Source organism: Caloenas nicobarica, chromosome 2, assembly GCF_036013445.1.
Source record: "Caloenas nicobarica isolate bCalNic1 chromosome 2, bCalNic1.hap1, whole genome shotgun sequence".
NCBI classification, from domain to species: Eukaryota; Metazoa; Chordata; class Aves; order Columbiformes; family Columbidae; genus Caloenas; species Caloenas nicobarica.
Genome location: NC_088246.1, coordinates 141,873,294 through 141,896,919, shown reverse-complemented (window position 1 = coordinate 141,896,919; position 23,626 = coordinate 141,873,294). Strand labels below are relative to the sequence as shown.

At 41.4% G+C, this 23,626-nt stretch overlaps 1 protein-coding gene across 1 annotated transcript in view; it reads left to right on the top strand.

Moving 5' to 3' along the window:
• NIPAL2 (NIPA like domain containing 2) overlaps window positions 1–23,626 on the top strand; it is a 49,067-nt gene that overhangs the window by 4,046 nt on the left and 21,395 nt on the right. The window contains exons 2-3 of the mRNA XM_065629652.1: window positions 13,472–13,540; window positions 15,775–15,946. Of these exons, the coding sequence (XP_065485724.1) occupies window positions 13,472–13,540; window positions 15,775–15,946 (241 nt within the window). The remainder of the gene's footprint in view (window positions 1–13,471; window positions 13,541–15,774; window positions 15,947–23,626) is intronic.

The window sequence follows — 23,626 nt, the reverse complement described above, 5'->3', positions numbered from 1 at the left end:
GAAGAAGCATGGCTAATAGTTGCCACCAGCAGCGATACACATTCTTGTGGAGTTGTTCCGTGATCGGGAATCCAGCAGTATTTCTATGTCTTAGTCCCCATTTAATTAAACTCTACTAGGATGTGTGGCTTTGGATCATAAATGCGGGACTGTCAGCTGGGCCAGCTTTGCATCCAAGCTTTCAGGCTCTGCCAGATCTGTAGGTCTGATCTGCTGGGAGTTGTGCTCTGATTAGCTTTAGTGTGAGCAAGAAGCTGACATGAGAAAGCAAAATGGAGCACTGGTTAGAAAGGGTCACTCATATCTTTTTTACAGCCTCATACATACATTCTGCCTAGTCAAACATCAACTGTCCCTGCAGATGTAAAGACCATGACATGTCTAGTGTGAGATGAGAACACAGTTTATATCAGCTGCTGTGTGGGAACTTATTCATTACTCAAAGGTAAGGGATGTAAGTACAGAGAGCCTTACCCTTTGCCTGCCCTCCATAAACACACCATAAGCATGTTTGTCTCATTTCAGCTCTCAGATTCCTTAGGGAAATGTAGCTCTTTACCTTCAGTCACTGCAAGCAGAGTGGATACCTCTGAATATAGAGGAGCTAGGGGATGAGGCAGCAATGCTGGAACAGATGCCCAGGGTGGGAAAGTGCCCCAAAGTCTGGAGGCAGCATGCTGCTCTCCTAGCCAGGCTAAGGACTGACCTGCTTATCTGGTTTTCACCAGGCGCTACTCTGGGTCCCAGAACATCCTGATTTCCTAGTGCTGTGTTAATGGCAGACCTATATCACCCTGCCTAGGTTTCTCCTACCAAGACTGGAAGGAGACAGGTGCTTGTGGCATTTCCACCCTGCCAAGCCCAGCATAGTACTGGGCAGCAGAGAACAGCAAACTAACTCAGCTCTATGTTTCGGGCTTGGGGCATGCAGACCCAAAGCAAATGGTACTGATGGGAAAGCTCATCCCTCACCTTTTCATCTCCTCAGCACTGCTGGCAGAGCTGCCTAAATGAGTGCTTCCAAGCCTGACAGCCAACAGAAGCTGGTGAGCAAAGCCCTTTATTTAGACTGATGACTCACAGTTTGTTTTGACTGAAGCAAACATGGTGGCTCTTCCTGGATACCTCAGCCAGGACAACTGCCCTTGCAGGGCTGGGGCCGTGCTGAGCACCAGCTACAGCTCTGCCAAGTCCCTGTTCCCTGATTCTCACTGGACTATTTTTCCCAAATCTCAGATGATTTTCAATGCTTTTCCTTCCAACAACTACTGTGGTAAAATGAGTTTTCAGTTTTTCTGAGGACATTAAAGAACATATGCATTTGACTTTTTAAAAAAATGATTAAGGTGACAGTGAGTTAAACAATAGCTTTGTAATTATGCTAATCTGTTTTAAGAGGTTTGAGAATGTTAATTTGGAAATTTCTGGGCAATAAGGAACATTACAATTCTTGTCATTTATCAGAAAGTAGGGTGCAGAAGACAAATGCAAGGAAACTTGAGTCACAAGTTATACATATCCTACCTAGTTCAGAAATTAGTTTTGTTTTGGACTGCTTCAAAATGGTATTTTACAGAAAGATTGGGGGCATAGTGCAGACTCTGTCTGATATCCAATTCAGCCATTGACAACAGGGCTTAAAACATAGGCACTGCTCTTCAACACAATGATCCATAACAGCAGAATCAGATTTAGTCTGGACCCAGCAGAGCAGTGAGAATGCTGCTCTTCCCTTAGCACTGAGCAGGAAAGACTGGGCATGGGATGAGTCTGAATCTCTACCCTGCTTTGGAGGTGCCTGAGTCAGTGCAGCGCTTAGCCCTCCCTGCCCCAAACTTGTAGACTACTCTGCAAATAATGGACTTTAAACTAAATTGGCCATGGCTACTGTGTTGATTTTGGTGTTTCACAGCCATGCCTGGGAGCTGCAAGGTAATGCAGGGTGAAAGTCTGGTTGCTCAGGCAAACACCCATCTTCTCCTGAGATTTCATGAGGTTGCTGTGTGGACCTAGGACATCGATGCCATCCAAAGAGGTGGTGTTGCTCCCATCTTGAATCTGTGCTTCTGCTGCTTCATTTGCTGTAGCACTTATTTGACTCCTTGATGAAGCAGTTTGTTTGGATAAATCAACAGGAAAATACCCATTGATATAATTTTTTAAACAAATGTTCCCCTTCTCATAAAATCTCAACTGTGACCCAAAGAAGACTTTATTGCTCTTTGAAGCTGAAGTATGATCTTTCTTTTCCTGTGCTCTTGAAGTCTGCTTTGGGCGTCAAAAAAAAATGTCTGCATCTTATCCTTGCATGGCTCTGACAGTCTGCTGGATCTGAGTAACTCCTGTTTGAAGGAATCAAAAGAATCCAAATGACTCAAGTAGAAAATTGACCAAATTCAAAACCAAGGCTTTAGAATGATGAGCAAACAGCAGACTGTGTGCTTCAGTCGTAAGGGAGATGAGGACCTTTGGCTCACCTAGTATCTGGAGGCTGCAATTATTCCATTTGGAGTTTTGATGATGTGTATAAACTGTTATGCTCATGATTATAATGTCACCATACTGTCCCAAAAGAATGGCGTTTGTTAATGTGAACAGTTGGGAGATATGCTTTCCATTCCGTGACTAATTTGGACTTTGAAACGTACAGCCAGCAACTTCAGAAGACAGCCAGTTGGTGTGCGAGTCGATGCCAGGCCTGGAGCAGCAATCTTAAGAAATGTGGCAGTGATATTTGCAGAGTGTGCTCAAAAGTAAATAGTCAATATCGAACTAAACAGATGTGTACTTCTTGATTTGAGGTCATACCAGTATAACTCGATTTTCCTCCATGGTGTCCATGGTTGATTGACATCATGTAGGCTAGAAGCTTTGGCCTTGTTTGGTGATATGAACTGTTTTGCTCATAATGGGGAAATGAAGAGAGATTATGGAACTGTGATACAGAGAAATCATGGGATTGCTGGAGTTTAACTCTTGGATGAGGCATGCAGTGACTCTCTGGCTATACGCCCTTCGTATCCTGCTGTGTTCTGCAGAAACAACCCCGTGATGTAGAGGCCTATGGTGAATGCAAGAATTGGAGGAAACCCCTTCATGTGTTGAAACAACAGCTCATAGCAAAGCAAATGCTGGCTCCTTGGACATGGCTTCTTCATGCTGACTGTGGTGAAGAAGTAACACAGAAGTACATCTCTTCTTGCGGACGAGCCCAGCTCTTGCTGACACTTAATCCCCTAGAACCAAATCAGTTTCATGGGAGATAAAATCTCCACCAGAGTTTTAGATAACATATCCAATGACTTAACTGTCATCCTATTCAAAACAAAGTCATTTACCAGCTGATATGGGTTGCACTTGAAGCCTTTTTCTTCAACAACCAAGGATATCTCCACTGGAAAGAGGTTCCTGTGAAAAACAACCAAAATACGGCATCTGTCTACATAACTGATTTCTATCCAGATAGTTAACTCCCATTTAAAACCTACTTTAATTTTTTGGGGCTCCAAGTTGGGAGTAAATTGATCATGACTCCATTTACTTGGTTTTATTACTCTAACCTACTATTTCTCAATGTCTCCCTTCTATTTTTGTGAGGGTTTTAGTTTTGGGGTTGGTTGTTTGTTTTCTGCTTGGGCATTGTCACAAGGTATTTGTATTTATTGACTTCTGATGTCATTAATCTCTTTGCTTTGTTTCTCTCTCTTTTGGTGACAATCTTTTGCTCCCTGCGGTGACTAAAGTACCATGAATATTATCATTCAGTGTCTGTGTCATCATGCAGCAGTGACTCAGTCATCATGTCAAGATGATGGAGAGCAAAGCTTGTAGTGTCTGCAGAAGCTTCAGTCAAACAAATAATAGCAGCTTTTATCTGATCAAGACTAGCTCCATCTCTCGACTATTGTACTGGTTTTGGCTGGAGTTAATTTTCTTCATAGTAGCTTTTATGGTGCTACGTTTTGAATCTGTGATGAAAACAGTCTTGATAACATGGGAATGTTTTAGTCACTCTTGAACAGGGCTTGCACAGCATCAAGGCATTTCTTGTTTCTCATGCTGCCCCCCACCAGCAAGTAGGCTGGGGTTGCACAAGAAGCTGGGAGGGGGAACAGCTGGGACAGCTGACCCCAAATGACCAAAGGGATATTCCACACCATACGATGTCATGCTCAGCAATCAAAGCTGGGGGAAGAAAGCAGAAGAGGGGACATCTGGAGTTATGGCATTTCTGTTCTCAAGTAACTGTTAGGGGTGACGGAGCCTGGCTTTCCTGGGGGTGGCTGAACACCTGCCTGCCAATAAGACGCAGTGAATGAATTCCTTGTTTTGCTTTGCTTGCACATGCATCTTTTGCTTTACCTATTAAACTCTCTTTATCTCAGCTTGTGAATTTTCGTGCTTTTACCCTTCTGATTCTTTACCCCGTCTTGCTGAGAGGAGTGAGTGAGCAACTCTGTGGGGCTAAGCCGCTGAGTGGAGTTAAACCATAAAAACTACAGATCAGAGGCTACTAGGACAAACTAAAAAGCAATGGGTGACTTATAAAAGCATAGACACGGTAGCATCTGACTCAGGAAAAGAATGCTCAGTTCTCCTTAATTTTTTTTAATTCCTGAAAGGGAGCAGACAGAATTTATCTACATGACCCCATCTCTATAGGAATTCCTGTCAAGAAGAAACTTCCTAACTGTTATATCCTATACTAACTCTAAAATACCAGAAAAAAGACAACAAGTTCTATATGGGAGAATCCACATAAGGTACAGTTGCTGAAAGATCAATAATACTCAAAACTGGGGAAAAAACTCCCATCTTGTTACCTTTTTAAGTGTGACAGAGAACATAAAAAAGTGATAAAGGTACTTAAAAGGGATCATCCAGGTAAACTGATTTCTATTTTCTGCAACAAAAGGCAACTATATAGTAGATTATTTGGATTCTTGTGAACTAGTCACCTCCTCTTTATGTCAACATGCACTATGAACTAGAAAATGATAACCAATACTTTAATCTAGGCTACAGTTTGTAGTAAAAGATCAAAATGTACAACTGCAATGTGTCAGAGGGAGACAGCTGGGAAAACATGAGCCTATTGCCTGTATCTCAGGCCTCTGCAAGAAATTTGCATATGACATCGTTTCTTTAAAGAGTTTATTTGCTGTCCCCAGATTTGTGTCTTACAGTTTTGACCAGAAACATCTGCAAAATAAATGCATCCAGTTGTGTGTTTGTGTCTATGTGCATCCATGTACATACATGTGAATATTTTAGAGAGTGCAAGACCTCCTATTTTTAAATCATCACTGATAATCTAGCAGTTGTTTGTATTTAAAGGAATAATGTTGCTAACCAGAAGATTCTGCCTTCTGGAGTCCAGTCATTTTTTTGCATGAGGAACTATCTGTAAATGATTAACACTCTCTGTGGAAATGAAAGTAGGAGAGGCGAGTGTGTGAGGTGCAGGAAGGAAAGCAAAGAACTGATGTGCAGCACTCCTCCTCTGCATGAACAGCAGACTGGAAGGACCTTTGGGCTGCCCATTTCCCTACCATAAAATCAAGTAATTATTTTAACAGATGGATCAAACTTCATTCTAAATGCAGTCAGATCTTTTCTTTTTCCCCTCCCCTCTCGTTACTTCTGTTAGAAGTTGTTCTGAAATGCCACTGGCTCGGAAGTGTCCTCATTTCCAGCCTGTGATTTCCCTGGCCTGCATGTGTGACACTGGAGTTCAACAACTGAGCATGTTCACTCAGGTTGTGATGTGGAGAAGTGTTTTGTGTGCACATCAAAGTAAGGGTTAGTTATAGCTAACAGAGGATTAATTGAGACAGGATGGGAGACAAGCCTGCCTTTGTTGGAAAGTGATGCTGGAGAGGTGCATGCTGGAAGAGGCATGTCATTCCTCTCATGAGCTCCTCTCAGCTGGAAAAGGGAGATCTTAATATAAAAGTTCTTTTTGGGATTTGGTAAACAATGTATTAAGCTGGCTACATTGCTGTCAGGGTTTTGTATATCTGATTTAAGTGGAATTAGAAATAGCCCTTGTGTACTCCAGCAAGACTTGTACTGCAATAACAAGAGGGAATGAGCTAGCTGTGCTTGGTTTGGAGGCACGTTTGTGTGTCCATGCAGAGCGAGCCGTCTCTCCAACAGTACTCTCTGTGCTTTGCCCTGCAACCTGTTGTAACGTTTAACAGCACTGTGTACTCACTTGTTCAGATAGCTTCCTTTTGAGCTAGCTTGTCTTTCTGAGCATGGGCAGAGCTAGCTCCATCTCGCAGGGCATGAACTGGTACCCTCCAGCTCCCCGTGAGCCCCATGTCCTGTCCTCAGCTCTCAGTTTAGGTGTTCAGGGAGCCACGTGAAACAGGGAGAGGAGCAGCACAACCTCTCATTGTGAGCCAGGTTGTATCTTCTGGGAATTAATATACCCAGGCTTCAAGTGGTCTGGCTTGAACCTTTCTTTGTACACCAGCAGCTAGGTAGACTCAAACAGGAACATCCAGAATATTTATTTGCTCCTGGACAGCAACAGAGTAATATTCCAAAGCCAACTGGCCTTTTTGTGGGAGAAGCTGGTCAGGCAGTGCTGACTTGACTCCTTGTTGCTCCTGTGGGACCTGGAAACTGGCCGAAGTTTATAATCCTATTCTTGCTTTTCTGGGTATGTCATTTCAATAGTTGCCATGGAGATGTTATGTGATGGTCCTTGAGAAAATCTTTCTATTAAGATGTTATCAACTATGATTGAAATTTTTAGAGCCTCTGTTATACAGTCATTGGTAAGATTTTTATTTGCAATCTAACAGGCAGTATTAAACCCATGTTTTAATATTTGATTTGATATTTATTTTTAATATTTGATTTGATATTTGTCTTTGATTATGCAGCAAATATCCCAGGCTATTCACTGAGGAACAATGTAAAAATACTTTCTGCCTTTTCCACATTTTCCCATTTATTACTAATTTTGGGATCTGATTGCCAGGGATAAGAAATTCAAATTTAGGGGTTGGGATATTTGATTGTAACTTTTCAAAAAGGAAAAAAGAAATACCGTTTATAATGCTTTTTAACATTATAGTGGATGGATATGTTTGGATACAGCCTTAGTGAGCATATCAAAAGTTACTTTAGTGTATTTTACAATTCATATTTCTTGTCTCAGTTTGTTGTCTATTATGGACTTTAATCAATAAGACTGATGGATATAAATAAGATCTCATGAAAACAATTAAAGCATGGAGCTGAACAGAAACAGTCCACTTCTGTAGTTGCTTTATCTTTTCAAGTTCCCACATCTTCTGATAACTCATCAGGTTCTCCTTCCAGCCTTTACAACCTGCCTCTTTTCTGGAAAAAGATGTATTTTACATTTGTAAGGTAGTGAAAGGTAAAACCTAGTAAACATAAGGATAGTGTAATATTAATGAGAGAGGAACTTTATCTGCTGTGATTTATAATCCAGCCTGGTGGCGTGTGTAAAACCTACAAACTGTCTTGTCTCCTCTCAAATTTATCCTGACTTAGTTACCAAGTTCTCTTCTCCTTCTGTTCCTAACAAAGGTGGTGCCAAATGTTTTAATTCTCTCCTCCTTGTACGTTGAACAATGTCCTTTGTCTTTTACGTCACAACAAACAAATCAAATGTATTTTCATTACATGTTCGAACAATGGCAATTGACCTTTTGCTCTTATTTCACGTCTCCTTCAGTACTTTATATGGGCCTGAACCCATGTATGAGTGTGTGAATGGCACTATGAAAACGACTGAAACAAGGACCTTGTTTTCTTTACACATCTGTAAAGCATTGAGTATAGCCAGAGCTCTGTGAGTAATAATAGCTAAATGATAAGCCTCTTCTAATGCCACATGGTGGCTCTTTGAAATATATGGTTTTTGTTAAGGACACTGAATTCTCCTTGCTTCAGTGTTAACTCAGAATTGGAAGCTTAGGAGGCATTCCACCCTCTGCTTTTTTAATATGATCCACTGAGATCTGACAAAATCCTAATTACTGGAAATGATGTGTAGTTTTTGAAGCAGTACACATCATTACATTTGTAGAGGACACCTTTAGATCACAAAAAAATGCAGAAATAAAGAAAAATAAAAGGAACAGTTTAACTAGCCTTGATGAGTGAGCTGGCAATGTATATTTGAAGTGGTTTCTTTCTGCTCATCATTTCAATTTATAAGCATAGTAAGTTTCCATAATGGCCATATACCTTTTAGTCAATGCAAATTAACTTAATTTTTCTAAGTTTTCATTTCATATTTCATTTCATTCATTTCACTGGCAACAGCAGTTCAATGTGCATTAGGAAAACATATATGTAATATGGGTAAATCGCATCTCACTGTATAACTGAGTCTCCAATGCAGATTTTAGTCTGCAAGGGATAAACTTATTAGAATTAGTGGCAAAAATTTAGATTTCAGCCTGGCTTTCATTTGCCATAAACCCCTTACTTTACCTTGACGGTAAAAAGAGACCTTGCGTGTAAAATAACCCTTTAAAATACTGCCAGAATGACATGAAAAGGTGCTAGGGTAAATAAACATCATATCCTGCATGAGAGCTCAAAGAAGGACTGTATGCAGAATATGTCATACTGCTGCTCATTTATTTTGAATAGCAATATGCTGCCGCTCCGCTTGACAAGTGGATGTCTCCTGACCCATCCTTCAAACCCCGCTTCCCCATGCCTGGGCTCGTGCGATACTCTCACCTGGCTGGGATGGGGGATGCCAGGTGAGTGCTGAGGGTGCCTTGCTCGGGAGGAATTTGCCACATCTTGAACTCATTCCCCCCAACAGACCCCTGTGCATGCCGCTGTCACCACCAGCACACCGTGCGAGGTCACCATTTAAAAACCTTTGCTGTGGCTTGTGAATTTTGATCCGCCTTATTGTTAAACATTGGCAGGTGGCTTATAAAGAACATAATGCTAATGGGGTGTATTTTGGGAGGGTTATTTCAAACCTGGAACTGTGCCTTGCCAGCCTCACAAATAGTTGTTCTAACGCAAACGAGGCAGTGAGGGAAGGGGGGCCAGAGGAAGGCATTCCTCAAGCTGGCTTTGCCACCGAGGAAGATGTTGGAGATCCACAGCCTCAGTCCGTGGTCTGTGTGATCAGGGACTGTCTAGAAAGGACTGCAAAGCCAAGAAGTGACTCTCATGGCTTGTTTCAAACCATACTAAGGTGAAGGAAATAAAATTTCTGTGGTAGTTGGTTTTTTTTTTTACTTTCTGGAAAACTTAAGGGCAAACTGTTTCTGTGACAAGCCTCATACATTTGAAAGCCCTGGAAGAATGCATCAACAGTTTGAAATCTTGGGTCTGACAAAGTGGTCTGTACATTTAGACAGATGTTTTGGTGATGAAGTGACTTGCATTTTATGCCAATAGTTCTGAATATTTAAGGCTTTTTCCTGTAGAAGTCCTTAGTTGAATGAAGTAGCACCATGGCTCTGAAGTTGTGTCTGCAACTGAATTCCCGCATGGACATTTGTCTTAAGACATGTGTGGGAAGCTCTGGAGTGCTGCAGATGATATCACAACTGGATATCACAACTGGAAATTCTGTGTTCAGAGAATATAATGTTTATTACTTATAAAACTGACTGTTCCACCAGTCCTCTAACCTCTAAAGGATGTTGAATGGCAGACGTAGCACAAATAATAAAGCCTTTTACATGACAAGAATGGGAACAGAAGGCTTGTGGTGGCCTTCGGGGCAATACAACAAACACTTTGGTTTGACAGGGTGATCTGTCTTCTGTTGCAGGTCATCTTTCATTCATGCACAGTTTGATTAGCCTGAGATATTGTATCTTGTTTTTTTCTCTCCTGTTTTGAGTGCTGCTGTCTGTGATAGCTTTTGTGCATTAGAAATAACCAGCTGATTTAAGATGTGCTCTGATTTGTGAAATTTGCAATCCAGTTTTCCTCTTTACTGCATTTTTGTTCCCTATTGTTTTCTTTAATATTGGTGTGTCTATGTCTGAACCTGTACAAGACAGTTTTGCCATGCTATAGCTGCACGGTGTTGCTATACTTTCATCTCATCTCCCTGAACAGATCCATGTGATATTTGACCTCCTTAGGGCATTGTACTCTGCTTTTAATCTTTAAGGGTCTGTCCAGCCCTGGGTTTGCAAGAATGGTGCTATCACCATATTAACCAGAGCTCATTAACACATGTCAGTCTGGAGCAGGCAGCGCAGTATATATGCCAACAGCAACACTCAGGTGAAGCATGTGGCCATTACAATAAAATAACCTGAGCAATGAGGGTAAGTCTTGAGCCCAGACTGCCACTACGGATTTGCCTTGATCATACACACACAATGTTTTTCCTCGTGCAGACACAGGAGTTTGAGTAAGTTAGGCACAAGGGAGTGTCACCTCAACAGCTTTGTGTGTGTTCGTTGGGGCCCAGAAGGCACCCACAGCCCTGCCCATCCTTGCCCACCCCTGGGGCTCTCCCACCTTGCCCGTGTCAGCCCCTGGGGCCGTGAGCCTCTGCCCCAGCGGTGCACCAGCAGGGCTGGTCTCCATCTCTCACAGCCCTGCCCTGCCCAGCCCTGGGTCCTGCTGAGCGAGGCCCACCTGCAGGCCCATGTCCCAGCCCAACCTCAGCTGAGGGAAATACTGATTTCAGTGTTTGACAGGGAAGTACTGATACAATGGTCACATCTCAGCATTCCCCAGAAAATTAGGAGAAGACTGAGAAGTTTTTGACCTGTTTTCAGTTCCTGGCAACCTCTAAGAAGAGGATTGACTTTTAGGAGATGGTTCCTGCTCAAACACAGGGTGGTCATTGTGTTAGAAATCTCATGTGTCCCACAAAGAAATCCCAGCCAAGCTCACAGGTACCTGATGAAGCAACCATAGTGGTAAGAAAGCAGTCACTACTCTGGAGAGGTCACCAGTGGTGAAGGGCATTGGAAAACTTTCTGCTGGAGTCCCTGTCCATGCAGTGTGTAAAGCCATCAAAGGGGCATTTGATTCATAGTCTCTGGAGGCAGATACTCAGGTGACCATCAGTACCCATACAGGGATCTGATTTTGCATGTTTTTTCAGATGACAGATGAAACACATATCCTCATCCTCTGCCCACCAGCTGCAGGCAAGTTATACCTCCAGAACTGGATGGAGATCCTCCTTTGAGCTGGCTCAATACCAACTATGTTTCCTCCCTGAGGTGCTGGTTTCCTCCCTGAGGTGCTGGTTTTCTCCCTGGGGTGCTGATTGCCTCCTGAGTCCTGCACAGTGTCTGTGACCCTAGGCTGAAAGCTGGGAGTAAGGAGCTGCAAGGGGTTATCCAGAGATGCAGCCACAGGGGTAGGATCGGCCACTGAAATGGAAAGAGTCCCAGAGACCGGGCTCTTCTCTGCTGGGAGCAGCGTAGATGTATCACAATTACTTATGTGAAAGCAATAAAGTGATGGGGTAAATGGCAGTTTCTGTTTTCTATTCCCTGCTGTCTCCTTCTTAAATCCTTCGTGACGAGATTGACAAGGCCACTTCTCCACCCCCTCACATGGGAGCTTGTTGTCATTTAAAAAGAACAAGTCTTTAGGAGCAAGAAAACAATTTTGATTTACCTGCTGTTTTATTGAAGTTGCTGTGTGTTCAGAGGATGAGGGGAGTGCAATAATCCACCTGTGAAGTGGTCAGACTTTGTGCAAGATGTGGTACCACCAGCATCAAAGTGTCAGGAAGGAAAACCCATCCCTTCTGCTCCTGTGGGGCCCTGGTGGGGGCCATTTGACAGCATTTCCCCAGTGCATAAGGAGGCTGCAAGGCTGTTCATGTTCCTGAAACAGTGCCTAATATCAGCAGAGACATCTGTGCCGAGGTGTGCTGAGATGTCTTGTCACACATTCCCTGCTGCTCTCAGTGAGGGGTGTTTCCAGAGCATGGAAAATACGCTGTGTGTGAGAGCCCAGGACATGCTGGAGCAACCTCTGGAGGTTACCGGGGTGCGGGAAGAGGATGCAAGATGCGCAAGACATCCAGTGGCCAGGCACCAGACGGTATGCGTGAAACTCTTGAGTAATGCATCTTCTTGTATGATTCTTGCGCACAGCACGTGGCACTGGTGCTGTATTACTTAGAACAGAGGGTGTATGAGCAAAGGGAGCCTGCTAACCTCCTGCATTCCCCCCTTCTGCATCCCCTTGTACCCATCAGTCAGATCCTGGTGACACCTGGCAGTCGGCCAACCTCTTCACCCAGAGTGATTCTGTTGTCTACATCTTCTGCATCTAAGCCACTACAGAAATGCATGGGCTGGAGAGAGTTGGATTCAGCTGTGTCCCTTAAATAAGAATATTATCATCTCTATGTAATAAGGCTGTTGTTTCTTTGCACTTTCGGGGATGCTCTTACCTAGTCCAGGAATTATCTAGCCACAACGATAATCCCTCTTTATTATAATCTCGAGGGCTTGCTGGACCATATATTGCCTCTTTAGAAATGTTGAAGGGCAACTGTCTCCGTGGCTGGTAGGCATTGCCTGTTTGTAGGTGCCCAGGGACTTTCTTGGAGAAGAGTCATAAAAGCTGAGGCTGTGAGCACTGAGTTGGATGCCACTTTAGAGCTTGCAAGCAATAGTTATGCTGGGTTGTGTTACCATGACCTTGTTTATAAAAACTCACTGATAGTATGTTTGTCTTCTCTACAAGCTAATGGGGCTCCTCACAGGACTATACGAGTGACCTTGAGTGGGTCTTGAATACACTTATAACAACATAGAAAGTGTTACAACATTTTGAAAGTAGACAGAGATATTTACAGTGTACCTGGTATTTGAGCTTGCTGAAATGACATCTTCAAATGGCTGCTTTTCAAAATAATGAATCCTACTTGAATGCTTTAAATTTCTCAGCTTCACAGAAAGTTTGCAATTCTTACTGAAAATTAGACTGGCTGATTAGAAAAGGATTTGTTGAAATAACACAATCCATTAACAAAACTGTCAGGAGACCTATGTTCCTGGCTGCCCTGTCAAATAGTAGATATGTTAACACATAAGATAATTGTGTTCCAATGTGAACAGTTTGATTGCTGTTGATTTTCCTTCTGGATTATGTAATCAAACAGGTCCTTTTTTTGGAAAAGAAGAATACACATGTGCAGTGTTCAACTAAGACCTGTCTATTTTTTTCTTTCATGAGATTTGAGAAGGTGTTCTGCTGAAGGACAGCAAAACCACCTCCTGCACTGGGGGTACCTTTCCATTCCCAGTTGTTTACTACTTAAGCCCTAGTCAGCTGTACAGATATTTTCTTTTTTATCAGTTTACTCAGTGCAACATGAACTCGGTGACAGCAGAATGCAATAATTTGTTTTTGACTGGGTTACAATGTATTATCAGAAAACTATTGCTACATTGTTCTTCTTAAACTAATAAGAGGTATTTTTGTATTTCATTGTTTTGTTATCTTGCAGACTCAGCTCTTAGGAGTTGTACTTGCTGCTGCTTCAAATTTTCTGATTAGTGTCTCTTTGAATATACAGGTATGACATAATTTCTCTTTATTGTGAGTTGTTTATATTTAGCAAGTAATTTATGTTACAATTTGTTTTTATGGTGAAACTCGAAATACAAATTTTGTTGTATTTAATAAACATTCCCTCTCTTTATCTAGTGTCCTGCTGTAGTTGTCGGCAGTACGCTAGCTCTCAACGTGTTCTGTGCTGTGATTCCCATATGGGAGCAGAATAAAAACTCCTAAGTACTTCTCCTCCTTGTAATGTGCCATGAGGAAATACCAGCTGTGACTGGCTCGTGATCCCACTGGATGTCATATGAACCTGTCTTAGAGTGTCCAAATCTAAAATGGAATTGACCACAAGGTCTTAGGGGCCACTTAATGGAGTGATTATTGTGATTAAATGCATAGAGGCATGAAGATTTTTGCAATATTGAGCCCCAAACCAACTTTAACCAATTTAGTTTTTCTTCTGCAATTAGGATTAAATAATCTGTGTAAACACTATTTTAAATCATAAAAGCAATGGCACGTGTTGGCCTTACAAATATGGCAAAGGGTTGTAGGATGGTATTTATAAAACCTTTTCTCTATTAATAATTCGAATGTATACACAATAGCCCACCATTTGCAATGTATTTCAGCTGGGTTATAAACAGCCTCCACCTAAATACCATCCATACACACTACTATGCAAAGAAGGCAGATATCTGGAGAAAGAAACTGTAGGGGAACCACTGAGCTCACCCTCCTGTGTTTGTTGCACATGTTTTCAATCACATGGTGCCCTCAAGAGTTATTCGTACAAGAATGTGGGAAGAAACCAGAGCTCAGAATTCAGTCAAGAACTTGTCCTATTTGGTTTTCAGTAGAAACTCGGATTCTCGATTTCACGATATTATTTAATATAAATTTCTCTTTGGGGCTTTTTTTTGTTTATAAAAATGGAACATTCAAAATCCTGGATGTTACTGTGAATTGCTGGTCTGTGGCTCAGGGAAGTTTGATTTCCTTATGCTCCCTTTCTTCTTGGAGGGCTAACCTTCTTCATAGGATTTAATCCCCTGAACGTGTTCCATAGCATGAAGCTGCAATAATGTGCTGTGTCCTCTCAACAAGAGGAACGACTGAGACTAAGGTGTATCACTGACATTACTCTTTGGCACATACTCTCTCGTGTAGCCTACAGAGTAGGGTGGGAGTGTAAGGAAAGTTGTTCACAACTTCCCTGGGGCTCTGTAGGGATACTTCCAAAATCAAATATCAAGTGTTGGAGAAAGAAAAAAAAAAAAAGTATTTTACAACCACTTATACTACAAAAATCATATCATTTGGTTTCCAACTTTTTCGACCCATTTCCCTGTGCAGAGAGATTAGTGAGGAGTCTGAGAAAGGAAGCAATATTCTGCAGAACTAATGTGGTAAACATTCCATCCTTCCCAATCACGACACCACCCTGATGGAGGCTGCCTTCTGTTTCAGAAGACCAAAGTGATCAAAGTCAAATTATCTTGTTAAATACAGGTTCTGGCTGTACAGCCAGAGAGAAAACAATTACAACATGTGTCAGTGTTAGCTTCTCCATATAAGAAGCATTGACAAAGTACTAGTTGAGTATATATTATATCCGCTGACACAGGTATAGCTTGTTTTCCTTCCAAAAAGTATGCTTTACCTGAGATATTCTTCTAAGGTCAAAGAGAAGATTGCAGGCAAATCCTGAATTCTACCTAAATTATTTAGAGTCCTCCCTACACCACATGTGATTAAGTGCTGCCTTTTAAATTTTGAAATTCTATATCTGGCAAGGATATGTATAATGGAGCAGGAACACTGTGGTGTCTGGTCCACTTCTCCCAGTTTGTTGCCACAGTTCTGATTCTGCCCCATCTCCTGCCTTTAAGTATTTCCAGATTCACAGCACAACTGCCAAGCTTTGTTTTGAGAGAAGAACAGGGCTATGCAGTGATAGTTAGGAAGCACTGGCTAGTATTCACTTATTATTTTTCAGCTTTATTCAGACATTTAATTTTTCAGTTATTTCCACCGTGGCTAAGGAAGCACACATCTGAAGCAGCACTGAGTTAACATAAAGCAATGTGCCTGGAACAACGAGCTGAAAGCCATGTTTGAAAAGAAAACCTTGACACACCTGCAATTTGAAGTTGACAGCCCCCTTAATTATTCCACTTTTGTCAAATATGAGAACACAATGGAAGTCTTTCTTTTCATGCCTCTTCCTAATAATTAATTTTCTAGAAATGCGCTCATCTCCGACTGGCTTGCCAAGCAGAGCCGAAGCCCTACTACACGAGCAGACTGTGGTGGTGTGGAATCACTCTCCTGGGGCTCGGAGAGGTGGGCAATTTCACAGCCTATGGATTTGCCCCCATTGTCCTTGTTGCTCCACTGGGATGTGTATCTGTCATAGGTGAGGTGGTTTTCCATGTCTTGCTTGGGTACATACTTTAATTGAATGCTTGTTTGTGATCAGAGGAATAGTACCACAGGAAACACAGCGGGAACACCAGGGGAAAAATGTTAATGTTGTGGTTTGAAAAGAAATTATTCATGTAATTACCGGAGCTGACAGTTTAACACAAACCCTCCACTTAACTCCGAGACTCTTTTTATATCTTTCTCCTTCTTTTGTGGGCTCTGGTCACTCTGTGCTGTGCTAGTTCTGCCAGTCAGTGACCCAGTGCCATACCAGCCTTGCTGGCTCTGCGAGCCCCTGAACCTGGGGGTTCACATCCTGCTTACTGCACAGAGTTGTGGTCTGATCCCAAGTACCTACAACGTTTTCTATGTTACCATCACACCAAGTGGTTTCTGCTGGCTGTCCCTCTGATCCATGTTGGGCAAACTTGCTGGACGCTCTGTCCTTCTGTTGCTGGCAGATATGCACACACTGGCGTACTCCTCAAGGTCTCCGTGGTGGCAGGGTTTGGCCTGGGCTACATGCTGAAGTCACTTCTGCAGAATTATGTTCTTAGTAGATCCACAGCAATTTTTCTGTCATCCAATCATTATCTTCCCATTCACACAGTTTTTTAGGAACTGTATTCAGAGCAAAGAATCTTTTCTGCTGCTCCTGGTAGCTGAGTGTGACCAAAAGGGCCTAGAAATTCCTGAAATGTTTACTTTATTCATGAACTGTATCAAAGTTGTTAGTTTCTTCCTTGATGTGCAGATTAATTTGACTTTAGCAGAACTCCTATCCTTAGGACTCATTTGATGCAACCTTAGTCTTTACTTCATAAGGGTTTTTTTGTAATTAAGGTATTTAGCGGACTACCTCAGGTATGACATGTCTGTATCTTTGATAAAAATACATTCCAAAATATGTTATGTTGTGCTAATGCAAAGCAGAGTGGACAGGGCAGTATTGTACAAAGGCTTAAAAACAGGAATACAGGGTACAGCTGTATCCCTTAATCCTGTCGCTTCATACCCACAGCTGAAACCTCCAGGGCTGAGACATCACAATGGTTCTGCATAGGCTGGAGCTCATTTTTTTTCTATTGACAAGTAACAACATTTAATGGGCTGTCTCTAGCTACCAGTTTCACACTTGGAAGTGACATTGCACAGAGCGATTTTGCATGGGAAGGTAGAAAAGATGAATTATCTTCTGGGTGGCCTCCCGGCTGTAGGAAGGAGGCAGCCAGCCACATGTGCGTGTAATTTAGCAAAGAGATAGCGGGGGAAGGAAACTGCAGGCAATTTACTGTAACCTTTATTGTTAAACTATTGCAGAATTTTGGAGAATGAGATATAAAGCCACAGTAGTTCACCACTGTAGGAAAGACTTCTCAAAGAAAGGAATGAGATATTACCTGAGATGAAAATGTAAATTAATATGACATATCCCAGTGTGATTTTGGTGGCAGTAGTTATATTTTTAACAGTTGTAGACATTTCCAGATGTCTCTGAACATAAAGGCACATTGACCAATCTAATTTGTTGTCCAAACTGAATAAAATACAAATATAGAAAACTAGAAAGAAAAAATTAAAAGCATTGGGAAGGGAAAAAATTCAATTGGTTATTAAACTGCTACAAAGAAGAGGTCACATTTAGGGTTCATTTTTATCTGTGATGATTCGTTCTTCTTTACCTTTTCAATATGTTAAATGTTGCATCTGTTTACTCCATTCTCCCTTACTTATAACAAATACCAAGAAACCATTTTCCTAACTGTTGTACCTTATCCAAATTCTCATCCACTTTTTTTTTTTTTTTTAACTGACCCAAAATACTTATCCTGGAAGACCCCAGAAATCACTTTAATATCTTATATTCCATTCCCATATTATATCAGCTTACAGTATCCATTTCATAGCCCAAACAATAGAGAGATCTGAAATTTTATTTAGTCTAGCAAACATTCCCTTAAGGAAGGGAAAGTAACAATGGTGTAGCCAGCCAATTACAACAATAACTTCCCAGTAACACTTCCTACCACTAGGTACTTTCCTGTCTTCTGCAATTAAAGCCAGAGAGAGAGCACATCTTTTTAATTTTAGAAGAGTTCATCATTTAGGGCAGGGATAAACTGACCAATACACCTGCATATCATCTGCTAACAAGTCGGCAAAGGATAGTTTAGGCAGCAAGTCTTCTAATTTAAAAGATTAAGAAATATATTTCTCATTAAGTTATGACCTCTTTTGGGTGGTAGAGGGTGGAATTTGCACAGTCTGATAGGCTGTTGTTTTGAGATATTGTTGAATGTGTGTCTTTCATAAGTTAATTTTTTAAATGAAGAAATTAAGCAATTAATAGCAAACTCCAGTTATGTGTCTGAACCCTAAATCCACTCTTCTGATAAGCATTTTTTCAAATTTGGTGTCAACACATCCCACATGGTAACAGCTGACTCCCACTGGCATTGGGTACTCAGTACCTATGGTATACTGAAAGGAAATGTGCTTCGTGGTATGCCCAGTCTGAAGATCCAAATCACTCTGGGTCTGTATGGAAAGGTTCCTTTGCTTGGAACCCGGGGTTTTGGAGGAGGATCAAGCAGACTGGAATCTCTGCCCAGAATGGATTTGGGCTGTACACATCATATATCTCCAGACCTCTGAGACGAGAAGCATCCTGGGTCTTAAAATAGATGGAGCCAACGTCTATTATGCTCTGCTACCACATCTGACTGCATCCAACTGAATTTTGCACTTAACCCGGTATCAATTAACTAGTGAAAATTTCGTACCTTATCCTCTTGAGCTGGCTGCTTCTGATGGCTGTTTTAGAAAGAATACAGCACCACAGACCATGAATTGGCAGTAGTTTTCATTTTTTTTTTCTTAGAATTAAGCTACAAATACTATATTTTTCTTCTTACACAGTGGAAGTATTTCTGTGTGTGGTTGCAATGATGCAAGCTCTACATCTGTTCAGGGTTTAAAATAGCTTGAGAAGACAGCAGTTGTTTTCTTCAAGAAGAGAAATGGGTAATTTTTTAATTTAAAAATGGAGAAGTAATACACGTTTAATGTAATCATTAAAAAGCATTTTATACTTAAAAATTAAAAATCATGTGTTACATGTAACTTGGGTAATTTTAGGCTGCTGTGGCTTTTAGCTCATTGTCTTGCTTTTGCCTGCACAAGTAACTTGGCAGGGTTGGAGGGATGAGGAGAGGCCAGCGGTATCAGAGATAATTTCTTCTGCAGTTTTCATCATTCTGTAGAGAGTTGTTTTACACTTAGCTCACTTAGACTGACACTGTTGAGATCCCTTTGCATTTTTATATGCTCCTTTTAAATAGCTGTGGGGCAAGAAATTGCTTTAGGCTTTGAAAATGGATATCCCTAATGGTGCTTTAGGAAAAAGATTCTCAGATGTTCTTGCAGAAATTGATTTCTCTCACTCACTGTAATGTAACACCTTTGTGGCCCAAGAAATTAGGATTTTGAGAACTTTGTTTCTAATGAGAACTGGGAAACATTCACCAGACTATTAATTAAAATACTTTATTTGTATTTGTCTAGAAGATGCAACAAAAGGATGCTCAGGGTTCTTCCTTCTCTCTGCAGTGTGTATGTCCCATAATCCAGTTTCCAGAGTTAAGTTCACCTTAATGGTCTCTCTTTTGAGCAATTCGCCTTATATTTGGCTTCCTTGTTTATTAGGATATTGGCATTAAGGATGGGGAAAAAAACTTTCGTCCACCACTTTTCCAGTACTAATATTTAATCGTGTTAGAAAAGTTACATGTTCATTGTGAAGGATAGCTATCAAGAGGTCATGCACCAACTGACTAAATTCTATAGTATCTTCCTCTACATTCAGTACACCATTAATATCTATCATATAAACTAAGGATAGGTTTGACTAGTCAATTGGCTGTGATGAATTTCTTCACAGATGTCTTGGGCAGAGCCAGCTCTTTGTTTAACTCTGGCTATGCATACAGGTATTCTTTAAATTTCTCAGATTTGTGCTAATCCTCCCTGACACAGAGCTCTGGCCCTGAAGGAGACCCAAGTCCCATGAGGTCCAAAAGCACCCATCCTCCTCATATCTGAATCCTCTCTCCTGCCTACCCCAAAATGACCCACAGTAGGTCAGCAGACTGGTTTTCCTCAACCTCCTGCCCTCCCCTTGAGCAAGACCGTACATCTGAGATGCAGGCAGGATAAGATTAAGGAGGTTTTAAGCTAATAGTCTCGAGGCAGGGGATTCTCAGTCATGAATTGTCTATATGCAGACTCCACCATGGAGATGGTGCTACAGGCACACAAAAACAGCTGTGATTTTTCCGTCCGTGCCTGCAGAGTGCACATGGACCCACTCATCCCTGTGGTTTGTGCATGGGCATTAGAGGCAGTCTGTGCTTCCTGTCCTCTCAGTAGCCCTTTTCACGGGAGAGAGATATTTTAGTCTGCCACAAGACAAAGTACACAGCTCCTTTCTCCAAACGAGATCTTTCTTTTGAATGGGCTTAATAAAAATGCTTGGGCACTTAAAAAAAAAAAAAAATCACACTATCCTTCAGCTAAACCACGTTCCTCTCAAAATCAGCAACCTCATCAGTTCAGCCTTTTTCTTGTCCTGCTCTTAGTGTGCAGCCTCTGGATCCCCTGCGGAAATACTGGTACTTGCCCAGGAAGACCTGCTGCCCATTCTCTGACCTCATCACCTCCTGCTCATTGGAGCTGCAGCAATCAAATGTGCTACCTGCCTCATCTTGTCTCCATATCTTCCTGACTCTGTGGCAGACTACAATAGCTTGAGTTTGGGGAAGGATTAAAGCATCTCCAAGTGCTTCTGTATTAGGACGGTCCTGAATCTCTTCAGTTTGGGAGGTGGACTGAGGGTCTGTCTGTATAAACATACTTTAAGGTCTCATCTTAGAATGTAACTGGCAGGAACTGCGTCCTCACGGCTTGAGCACTGCTCAGCAGATTTAGTGCAAAATCAGCTGGGTGAGCTTAAACTGTTTCATTAGATGGAGGTGGACCCTAAAGTTGCATAGAACAGGTAAATGCTTGGTCTCAAAGTGATTTTTTTTTCTTGTTGCACAAGCTGGGAGAGGTGCAAACATTAAACAGCAGTCTTTGAATAATGGCTAGTAGTCCTCCTCCGGTATTTTCATCCAGACCACCAGTGAAATGGATACAAAAGTGTTCTGCAGAATAGGTGGTTTTAAATGCCCTTACTTGACTGATTCAGTTAAGCTTATCAGAATGCAGATTTGAGTCAAATATTAAATTTTGTGGTTTTATTGGAAAACTATCGGATGAGACGGAAGCAGTAGAAGCAGTCTGTGCATTTATGAGGAGAGTACTCATCTATTTAAAATAGTACATAAAGCTCATATAAGAATTTAAAAGAGGGAAAGGAAGGATATACTAACATTTGAAGTTATGAACAGTTATGAAAGGAATTATTTAGTGTAAAACCTGACAATAAAAATAGAGGTGAAAAGAGGAGATTCATAAATAGCTTCAGTACCAGGAAAATGGCTTAATAATAAAATATACTTACTTGTGAAATAGTTTTCAGTAGGGAAAATAAGTGATGGACACTCATTTATGTTTTTTAAGGTTGGATTTGACAAAATACAGAAAATACACTCTACAGATTAGTATGTGTTTTCTGTCTTTAACTTCTCCTGTTGTGTATTATCTCTTTCTTAAAGAAGCAAACAAGAAACCATCCTAACTGAAGCTTTCATGCGTAGGAGGCAGAGGAGTTGTTTTGTGAGATGGGTTCTCACCATTCAGTGTCTGCTAGTGGCAGAACCCACATATCACACTACTCTTTATTTCTATCTGTGCTGGATAAAACCTACATACGGAGGTAATCGCACACAATCACTCTCCTAGGAGAATCAGCACGTGACTAAGCTATGTGTAGCAGCATTACAGCCCTCCCTTAAGGCACTTAATTGCATATCATGCAGAAAATTGACATTTTCTACCATTTTTCAGTTTAAACTTAAAATCACATGCTTCAGTGAATATATATTCATTCAACAGATAGTGAATATATATTCATTCAATAATGAATACAAACCAGCCTATTTTATGCTAATGTATGAAAAGACAAGGTTTTTTCAACCTAAAAAATAAGCACCTGAACAAACACTTTTTTTGCCAGTTTCTAAATTTTGATGTAGGGTCAAGCCATAATATTTTTCATTTGAAATACTAACTCTGTATTTCCAGATTGAAGAGTTTCATGAGCCTTCAGAAAGGCTCTGTCATACAGATACAGATATTTTACAGGACGTATATACTACTCAATTTGTGGACATTAATATAGGCATGAGTCAGTTAAGGCACGAAATGAACTCAAGGATTTCATTAGGGTGTGTTTATTCTGTAATGTTCAATCCTTAACAGATCATCTCCCAGATTTTCTGCCCCTCTCTTGATCTAGCAGGCTATCTGCCACTGCTCTCAGTGGGAGCAGGATCTGTGCCTAGTTTTGAAAGTTTTACCTTAATAATTAATTAAAAGGCTAAAAATATTCTGATTCACCAAATGTATACAAGTCTTCTGATATGACCAGGGATGCAGCCTTTGCTTCAATGACTTACGGGCTGACAATTAGGGCTTAGAGTTATGCATGTGTTTTATAGCTAAAGCCAGTGGTTCAAAACCAATGAAGCTTTAAAACAATGACAAATTGCATGGTTTGCTGTTGAACTCTTGCCAGCTTACACTTTGACACAATTTTTAGTCTGCATTTCTGTACTGTTGTATTCTATTGCTGACCAATTTAAAAAATACAGACTATTCCTCATTCTGACACAGATCTCAATCTCTATGACTGTCTATAGCTTAAAAAAAACAAAACCAAAAACCTAAAAAACAGGCAAACAAATGACCAGTTGCAAAGACACATTAATACCTTTCAGCACAGCAATTTCCCAAGTTCCTCAGTCTATTCATCTGCAGAACTGAACTTAATGTTCAGTGACCTATTTCCCACATCAGTATAGTGTTGTAGGAGGAGGGGGCACACAGCTTCTGTGACAGAGGGGGAACAAGGGGACCCTGGCGTGGGAAAGAGAAAATTTGGGCCGAGTGGTAGGAAGTTAGACTCATGCTGTGGTGATGGGGTGAAATCATGGTGAAGGGGAAGCTAGCTAGGAGGAAAGTGTGAAGGTATAACATCACTGGTGTTGAGGAGAAGTGGGAAGACAGGAGACACCTCACCTGTGGTCTAAGGGATGGTGAGGAAGGAGCAGAGAGTCTGGGGAGCTGAGCACAGGGGTTTCAGCAGGGCTGCAGTTAGAAGCTGAATTTGGGATGCAATAAGGTCTTTAAATCATATATCTGGTGGGCTTAGCTGTGGCTCTGGCTGCCCACTTACTCTCTGGCCAAGGATTCACAGGGTCCTAGGATAACTCAGCTTAGAAGGGACCTCAGGAGGTCCCTAACCCAACCTCCTGCTCACAGCAGGGTCAGCTTGGAGGCCACCAGGCAGAGAGGAGATGGTGCAAAGAATGTGTTGGCCATCTAGCATATTGTCCTAAACCGCCTTTTCTGGAGGAGTTAATGTCTTAAGCAGCTAAATGCACCCGAGACCGTGAGCTGAAGCCTAAAGTAGTTAAGGAAGAGGGGCCAAGCAGCTGCAAGGGCTGTA